General features: G+C 31.6%; 1 protein-coding gene across 1 annotated transcript; it reads left to right on the top strand.

Annotated features, from left to right (window-relative positions):
* The first annotated feature begins 1,084 nt into the window (after positions 1–1,084).
* Positions 1,085–1,596, top strand: LOC128034075 (uncharacterized). Its single transcript, XM_052622761.1, has 3 exons — positions 1,085–1,138; positions 1,226–1,289; positions 1,379–1,596. The coding sequence occupies exons 1-3, from the start codon at positions 1,085–1,087 to the stop codon at positions 1,594–1,596; spliced, it is 336 nt and encodes a 111-aa protein (XP_052478721.1).
* The last annotated feature ends 8,578 nt before the right edge of the window (positions 1,597–10,174 follow it).

Raw genomic sequence — 10,174 nt, 5'->3', positions numbered from 1 at the left:
TTAAACTTAATCACTTTAGTATTAAATTAATATAATATTTATTAAGATAAATGTTAGATTTAATTTAATATTAAATCTTATTAAAATAATAGAATGTTTATCTACAAGATAAACATTAAATTAAATTTAATATTAAGATAATCACTTTAATTTTAAATTAATAAAATACTATTAAGATAAATATTAAATTTAATTTAATATTAAACATTAAAATAATATTATCTTTGGAATAATTAATTTGGAATCAAACTCTCTGTTAGATTCCTAGTAGGAGTATAACTCTTCCACCGATGACCAACCACCGCGGGCCACCAGGATGTCGCCCATGTCCCGTGATGTAGGTGCAACACCCTTACGACACCCCGAGCTAGTTCGGTTTGGATCAAGGAAGACTTGATCGGTATGGTTTACCCACCGGTTGGACGGTCAGCCTGATTCGACCTATTTTTGGGTCTTGGTCTCAGTTTTGGACTCCCAGGCCCAATTTACGATCTCATGTTAAATTCTCAAGTTCAATTACCTATTGGGCCAATTGTCTAACTTGAAAATTAACTTCCAGAAATATCATATTAATTTTAATTGATTTGATTAATTTAATTTAATTTTATCAAAATTAATTTTTCCAAAAATCACTTAGATTTTCCAAATTATTTTTTAAAGAAAATTCTTTAATCAAATTCTCTAGTTGAACAATTCTCATGACCACCTAATTTAATGTCACATCAAATAAATTGACTCAATTAAATTATTCCCAAAGTCGTAGAATTTTCTTCTGATTCAAATGCAATCCGATCGAGCTTTTGTTAGGCTAGAGGAGGGACCAATAAGACATATACAATTAGGCTCTAGTGATTACAATTATGTCCAGAACCATCCTTCCGATAATCACAATTACTTAAGCATGGAGTCAGTCCATAAGAAGTACCGTGAGTGAAAAATCCTGATTGTATACTTTTTAAGAAAACAATTCTTTCAAATGTTAGACGAGTTTGCGTATAATAATAGCTATCAGAAGAGTCTTCAGATGGCACTGTTCGAGGCTCTGTACGGTTAGAGGTGAAGGACTCTTCTCTGTTGGTCTGATATGGAAGAGAAGAGGAATTTGGGTCCAGAGTTGGTTCAGGAGGTTGAGGATAAGGTGAGACTTATTAGCAAGCGGTTGAAGGCTGCTTCTGAACGATAGAAGTCCTACACTATCCTGAGACATCGAGGCATTGAGTATCAGGTTGGTGATAAGGTATATCTGAAGGTTTCACCGTGGAAGAAAGTTTTGAGGTTCGGGCGAAAGGGTAAGCTCAGTCTGAGGTTCATTGACTCTTATGAGGTTTCCGAGCGAAGTGAACTGGTTGCTTATCATTTTTTTTGCCCCCTGAGCTAGAACGTATTCATGACATTTTCCATGTTTCCATGTTACGAAAGTACAAATCTGATCCTTCTCACGTTGTTCCTGCTAAGGAGATCGAGGTTCGATCTGATATTTTGTACGAGGACGAATCGATTGCGATCCTAGATCGTGAGGTCAAGGTGCTACGTAATAAGACAGCTCCATTGATGAAATTTTTGTGGCGCAACCACAAGATTGAGGAAGCCACCTAAGAGTCAGAAGATGTGATGAAATGTTAGTATCCGTATCTGTTTGATTCAGGTAAATTTCGAGGACGAAATTTCTTTTTAGAGGGAGAGAGTTGCAATATCCCTAAATTGGGTCTAATAGTTTTGGTTATATTTTTTGGGTTTCGAGTGTGAAACTAGGAATTTATGGTGTTCTTAGTAATGTTTTTAATTTAATTTAAGAGGTTAATTTCTTCTAAAATCGATTAAACAATAATCTGAAAAAAATAAAAATATTCTGGAAAATTAATTTTAAAGTAATTAAATAATTATAAATGAAAATAATTAGTTTGGGTTGAAAAATAATTTTAAAATAATTTTTGTTAGGGGTTAATTAAAGTTAAATTTAAATATAAATTAAATTGGGTTTAATTGTAAAACAATGGAAAATTTAGAGTTTTTATTTAGCAAGTAAACCTTAAAATTCAAAATTTTGGAGGGAAATGATCAATTGGTAAAGTAAGGAAAATGTGGGAGTGGCCATTAGGCAACTTCCCCAATTTTTAAATTCTGGTGGGTTGTTTTAGTTTTAACACAATGCATCTAGCCTTTTTTTCACACCATTTACATCAGATTAGAGAGCTATAAATTTCGTTTTCTTTGCATGGTTTTAAAGATCTGTCATCAGGGAATAGATCCAACTAATTTTCTTCTCAAAATTCTCTCTGAATTCACCCGAAATTATTCTCAAAAGTAGCAAAAAATATTCTGAAATTTCTCAAGCTTCCTAAATCAAGATTTTCAATCAACGAATTTAGAGCGAATCAAAGGTAATCTTCAATACTAAGCTTGTTTTTATGAAGATTAGAAACAATTTTACTTGATGTGAGAGTCAATTAAATTATTTTTTATCAATGTCATATTCTTCAAATGCTTAAGGTGTTTTAATGGTGGATCTTGAATTTTAAAAGAAAATCCACAAATCAATGGATGTTCCAACTCAAAATGGATCTATTAAAAGGTTTTTGGTCTTAATTGTCAAGATTAAACATGATTTGTGAGGTAATTTGAAGAAATCTAAATTTCATCATCTTCATGAATCGATTTTTCAATTTTTTGTGAAATTGATGTTAGTTTATGTGTATTTAGTTTAGTATTGATGTTTGGAATTGATTAGGAGGGCTGGAAAGATCGATTTTGTGAGGAATCGAGTTTTCGACTTGATGTAACAAATCCGGAAGGTATCTTTGTGAGAGAATTTTGATTAGTATAGTTAATTAAAATTTGTGTTTATTATAGTATTAGAAAGGTGGTAATGTCTACTTTACCTCTATTGAAGCTCCGAATCTTGAAGAGGACCGAGATAATCGGAATTGAAGCTTGGAATTAAAGCTTGGAATTGCCTAGTTGATCACTTGTTGTGATAGAATAAAATTGTATGGTGAGTGTTTCTAAGGGCAATTTGGTAAATTGACCCTCAACTATGTTTAATTAGTACCTTAATTAATTATTAAAATTAATTAATTATGGTTAAATGGTTGATTTTTCAAATATTGGTATTAAATGTGCAAAAATTGAATTTGTATTGAGAAAAAATGGTAAGTTTTTGGGTGGTGTTGTGCTAATTAATTAGATTAATTTTAAGGATGATTTTAAGCTGTATACTGAAATTTTTTATCATGATATGTTGGTGTTACAATTGGTAACTGAATATGGGAAATTGATGAATGAATTGCTTGATTTAATTGGATGCTAAATGGCTATATTACAAGTTATACATAATCATTTTGTCACATTAAATTGAGCACAATAATGACTAATTTATAAGTTATGTTTGACTGAATATATTGGCAACATGCATGGTGGATCCATTGGATATAGTTGGTATGGCATAGGATTTGTGGGTACTCACCTTATTTGTGACATTGTGAGCATATGGCTCTAGGTGGACTGATTTTTTTAGAGTAGATAAGGGAGTTTTGAGCATGATTCTCCACTCAATGGCTTATTTGAGGCGCTATAAGAAAGCGCGTGCTTTGGCCCGCTCAACTCGGTAGACTGTATTTAATATTTGTGGGAGTTTAGAGATCCGTTTATCCAATGTATGATCACCCGATTAAGCCATGAAAAATGTATGTCAATGTATTTATATGTGATTGTTTTTATATCAATTGATGATTGAATGCCATGAATAGATGGTTTTTTTTTTGTATTGAAAATGCTTATGGAAAATTTAATTGACATGTTTCATTATTTTGACTAATAATTAGTGATTGATTGGTTGTGAATTAAGCATGAATTAAATGCTAATTTACTTGTCATTTTTATTAACATTCATTGGGCTTTTAAAAGCTCACACCCTCACATTCGTGCAGATAATTGTTGGGATTGAGGAGCTGAGGAGTCGAGAAAGAGAGTTCCAAGAGATCTAGGCTTGGTAGAGACTTTATTACGCATTTTAGGGACTATAGTCAAGCATTGTGGAACTCCCAGGAACTAGTTGACTTTGGTTGTAATTGAACATTGGACATTGGACATTTGTTTTGGATGGTTTTATAACAAATTTGAGGCATGTTTGAGTTTAATTATTGAACGATTTACTGTGTTTTGTTGCTTGATAACACGGTGTGTGAAGCATGAAATTTTTACTAATGATTGATTAAATGAAGCTTTCATGGAGTGGTTTACTAGCGACTAAGGTAGGCCACTTGTTTGATTTATTCGGTGTTTGTTATGCATGAAACTGATTGCCTAATTCTATTTAATTAAGGCTTAATTGATATCCATAAATTCAATTGAGGGTGTATATATATATTAACCGGGTTTAATTGCTCATTAAAATATACAAAATCAGGGTCTAAAATGAGTTTTTCACAAAAATAGGTGCAGTGGTTTTCACACGGGCGTGTACCTGTCCACATGGGTGTATGAGGGGTTGCACACAGGCGTGTGGGTAAATGACATAGGCGTGAGGAAACTAGAGCTATCACACATGGGCGTGTGGGATTTCCACATGGGCGTGTGTGATCTCCCAAAAATTTTTTCACGACATGAAGAAGGGCATTTAATGACACACGGTCGTATGGGTTTTTGGGGCTTTGAATTTTTGTCTTTTTTAAATTGGTATTCTAATTTTTTTAAGTTACGATTTAATCCTATTAATTAGTCTAATTAGAGCCCTAGATGATAAGGAAAATTGGTAATAATTTAGGGTTAATCACATAATGGGTATAATTCGATAGAAACACACTTAATTTTTAAATTGGAATAGGTCCTGATAGTTGTTATTTATTACAATTTAGTCCCTAATAGTAAAAATTGAATTAGACATAGCAAACAAACTCAATTGAAGATGAAATTTTCAGGCTCGCATAATTTTGACTAAAAGAAGGTCAGTAAATGTTTAGATCTAAAATTGGGTTAGTTTTATCATAGGTGGTAAAATGACAAAAATGCCTTTAGGTTAAATTACCCAGAAAAAGTTTAAAATTGGCTCATAGTTTGCTTTCGCGTTAATAAATAACTAATAACCAGATAAGATAAGGTGTTATAAGGTTAGGGTGTGTCTTGGTTGGTTGTTAGCTAGAGAGTCAATTAGGTGGCTAATGTAACGCTTCGAATTCAGACTGGTCCGTCCCGGTTGGGTTTGGGGTGTCATATTAAGGCCCAGGGCTACTAGCCTGTGGAGGAGCATTGCTCTCGATCTCTTCCCCCTCGACATTGTTGTAGTTGATCGACATTTTCCTTTCTTTCTTCGCTACAATACACAAGCTTAGTTAGTAACATTATAAGGGACCAAGCTAGATTGTTGTAACATGCATCGTGGGGTTTTTATCTAACGTCGATTTCTGAGAATAAGCTAAACTAAAGCTCTGATGCTAATAAAACTGTAACACCCAATGCCTGACCTGATCGTCAGATCTAGGTATGGAGTGTAACAAAATAAAACCACTAGACTAGTGAAACCGTTTGAAAACCAAACATCTTAGCTCGGTATATACTCTGCATACTAGAGCGTTGACCCAAAACAATGTGTAGCATAAAATAAATTAAAAACAATTTAAAACAATATTAATCTGCTTATAGTTGGGATATAAGTAAATTGCATTTAGCAGAAGCTTTATAAACATTCACAAGATCAACTAAAATCGCAAACGAGTTATCATTCAAACATTAGTTTAAAATTCATTTCCAAAGTCAGGCATCACGTTTAGCTTTTTCCAGAAGTAAAAAATAACATTTTCAAATACAAACTATGAAGTTCCAACTGGTGACAACTAACAAACATCCTAATACCCCAACGATTTCATGTTACAACAAGACAAGAGATTGCTTACAAATAAGCTGCAGATTTGGCTGATTCCCTGTAATGATGCGTCCAACCTAAAGGCCTAGAAATAAGATGAAAGAAACTAAGTAAGCTCATAAGAACTTAGTGAGTTCCAAGGAAATATAACCCTACAATAGGGTTCTACAAGCACTATTACGCTAGGACTTAGACCGACAAATGGTACGCCACTTTTGGCAAATACTTCTGCAAACTGACACAGCCTTTTGGCAGACACTATCCACTAATAGAGACCTGTATTTAACGGACACAAGACACAACTATTCTATTTGTATGTCTCATTTTTGAAATGCCCCTCTATGGTCGTTTATCGTACTTTTCACACTTCATGCAACATTCAGACTATGTTTAACACAGTATACACCCTTTTTGTCCGTATACTCCCTTCCTTGTACTAGTTTTGATCCTAGTTCCAAGGAACCATTAATCCTGCATCTTCGTACCGTTCCTTAGAGCCATTGAACCAGTCATAACCTCAATACCTCCATCATTCCTTCTTGTAATCCAAACACATGAGTATTCCCCCACAAGGTCGGGTACTTACCAATTATGGTTTGCACCAAAGTGTCATATCAAAGGTAAAATATAATATCTTGTATTTTATTTTCATCATCTTACGTAACAACCCTTTGATATCTCTTTACTGTAATAGCTTGTTTTTCAGTGGTATTAGAAATAGTGGTTTCGAGACCATAATTTTGACGAGTGAGTTTAATATTTACAAGTTAAATATGATACTGTAGTGTATCTTGATTTAATAGATTTTATTAATTGTTCAGTTAGTTAATGTACAAGTAGTTCGTACCGAAAGTTAGTGGTTTTGGAAAATAAGGTATCGGGACCTCGTTTTCATACATCGAGCACGCAAATATTTTTAGTAAATATTTACAGAGTTTTTGTATAAGTGGATTGAATTTTATTCCGAAAATTTTGATGATTTGATAGTTAATTAAGTAAAAATGACTAAATCGTTAAACCAATAAAAATAATTAGTATTGATTGTTAATAGTAAAAATGACTAAAATGGATAAAGTAGAAGTATTTGACTGGTAATTATCCACTTTTGGAGTTTGATGGACGGTACTTAAATGGTTGGTTTGTAAATTATGTTTAGTATAATGTTAATTTAGTATTATAATAAAAATAATAAAAGTTAAAAAGAAACATAAAACCATTATCATTTTCAATTTTCTTCACCTTCACCGAATGTTCAACAAAAAAAAACGGGAAGCCATTGTTCATCAATTGAAGCTTACAATTCTCTTGCGTGTAAGTCTCTCAAGTACCCATTTTTCGTAATTTTTATGTTTTTGATATCGTTGCAACTAGGTCCATCTCACTCGTACCTCCGTTTTCAAAACTGTCAAAGATTTTAAAAGTTGTCGTTGATGTTATTTGAAGTTTTTGAATGTTTATGGTATATTTTGAAGCTTAGAAATGAAATAGGATTAATTTGTTAAGTAAATTTTTTAGTTTTGAGTTAGAGACTAAATTATGAATATATTGAAACTAGTATGAATTTTTTTTTGTAAATTGTGATAATAGGAGGTCAGTATATGGACATAATTGAAGTGGGTTTAAAATTTGGAGTTCAAATTGAATATATGATAAGTTCAGTTTATAGACTAAATTGAATAAAATACAAAATTTTAGGGGCATTCAAAATAAAATCAAAATGATATATACTTATAATAGGATGATATAAGATGTTTGGAATTGATCAATTGAATTGAATTATTAAATAGATTGGAAATTGGACCAAATTGAAGATAATTGGGAAAATGGAAAAATTTGTTGATTAGTCCTTAGAGAGTTGGTTGTTTGTTGTCTTGACTAGGTAAGTTCATACGGTATATTTGTATTAAATTTGTACGCATTTAGAATTATAATTGAAATTTTAATTGTTTACAATTCAAGACAAAATGTGAGATAGATGATTAAATTGAATATGATGAATTACAAATTGAAATAATTATTGAATTAACCCTAAATTGAATGGGAATATCATATGTCATGTGTGATGAACTGTTGATTTGATGAAATGAGTTGATTTGATTTGATATTGACCAATTGGTAGTAGTAAGGACTAAACTCAATATATGTGAAAATGTGATATAATGTTATTAACATGAAATTGAATCAGTATGGTTATGTAGTGTGCTATTATATTTAAGAATTGATTGTTTGGTTGATGAAATTATGAAATGAAACTAAGAAGTTGTTACCCTATTAATTGTTCAGGCAAAGTCGAATATAGTTGGCATCCATAGGATAGTAAGAGTCCAGGGTTATACAACTATGTGTCAGGGAGTACTAGGTACCCCATTTGTCGATTATATCGACCAATGTTGGACATATTTATTTTTTGATACCGGCCAACACAGGGCATAATTCATTATTACGAATTTATCTGTCAAGCACTGGGTGCCAAATTGGTGTGCTGGTTGGATCCATGTATCTGTCCGAGTCTGAGTTAGGTTAATAGGGACATGTATAATGTAATTGGAATAAATTATTTTCAGATTGATTTGATACAATGATCAGCTGATGCATATACATGGTTAGAATCGGTTATATAAGCCCAGGGGTCCAATATGGAAATGTGATAAATCGATGATTGTGAGTCAAAATTTGTATTATGAAATGAAGTAGTAATTGACATTAAAATTGGCAAATGATGTATATTTGGATACGGAGGTTGTGCAACAAGGAAGCAGTATTTATACCCATGCACATGCAAGTCTGCTGTCTCTATTTTATAGACTATAACTATACATGGATCAACTTTTTACCATGATCTCTTTGGTAAATTACCAAGATCAAAGATTAAAGCTACTTAGGGTAAACAATAGGACTCATGATACGAAGGAACTCACCAGAAACCTTTTGTAACAGCTCATTTTTTAATGCTATCAAAAATAGTGGTTTCGGGGCCACCAAATCCGGCGAGTAAGTTCGTAAATATTATTATTTAATATTTACGAGTAGAAGTAAATATTATTATTTAATATTTACGAGTAGAATATGGTTTTAAATTTTTTTTTGATATGGTAATTTATGCTATTTGAATGATTAATTAAGTTCAAGTGGTAAGATTCTAAAGTAAAGTGGTTTTAGAAAATGAGGTTTGGGACCTCGTTTCTATAAATCGAGCCATAAATAATTTTATAAATATTTACGGAGTGTCATTAAGGTGGTATTAAATTTTTGTTGAAAAATTTTAATGTTTCAATAGTTAATTAAGCGAAAAGGACTAAATCATAAAAAGTGTGAAAATTTTAATTCTACTAACTAAAGATGTTTAATTGCTATGGAAAATTAAATTCATGGGCTAATATGGTAAATATACCATATTATATATATATGAGTGGGCGGTTGGCTTTGTCTTATTATGAAAATATATATGTTTTATTAATTAGAAAAATAATTATAAAGTAAAAAAATAAACTAAAGAAATCACCTTTCTCTTTTCAATGTTTTGCCGAAATTGAGAAAGAAGAAAGCCATTGTTAGACTTTGAAGCTTCAGCCAAGCTTCCATGTATCGATGTAAGTCCATTTTAGCCCCATTTTTAATAATTTTTATGTTTTTGAGATTGTTGCAACTAGATCCAGCTAGCCCGTACCTTCCATTTTGAAATTGTTAAAGATTTTAAAGGTTTCATTGATGAACCTTGTGATTTTAGATGTTAAATGATGAATTTGATACATTATTTGTTATTTAAAAGTAGTTTATTAAGTGATTTTAAATGAATTTTTTGATTAGGGATTAAATTGAAAGTACAAGGATTTGATGTGAAATTGTTGCAATAATGGGCTGTATTGGATTCCATGAGTATTTGTGTAGGCTCAATTTTGGGTAAAAATGGTTAATTTGCATGTTTTAAGCTCAGAGACTAAATTGAATAAAAGTAAAACTTTAGGGATAATTTTGTAAAAATGTCAAAAGTGACTAAATTGCATAAAATACATTTTTTACTGTCCAAATTAATAGATTAAATGAAATTATTAATTTAGATCAAGATCGAGTGGAAAATCGAGGAAAATGGAAAATTATCAAAATGCCCTTGTACTTTGACATTTCTACAATTTAGCTAGGTAAGTTCATACGGTTAAAATTTAACATTTATATAATAGGTGATCGATATTACATGATATTATACATATTATATTGTTGGAAATGAATCATTATCTGAGTTATAATATTGAATTTGATGCTCGGTTTGAATTGAATGTGAGATAGAGTACATTCGTGTTTTGGTGTATTACAGGGGTT

Source organism: Gossypium raimondii, chromosome 2, assembly GCF_025698545.1.
Source record: "Gossypium raimondii isolate GPD5lz chromosome 2, ASM2569854v1, whole genome shotgun sequence".
In the NCBI taxonomy this organism is placed as follows: Eukaryota; Viridiplantae; Streptophyta; class Magnoliopsida; order Malvales; family Malvaceae; genus Gossypium; species Gossypium raimondii.
Note: the sequence above shows the minus strand (reverse complement) of the source record. Positions and strands in the feature narration are given on the sequence as shown.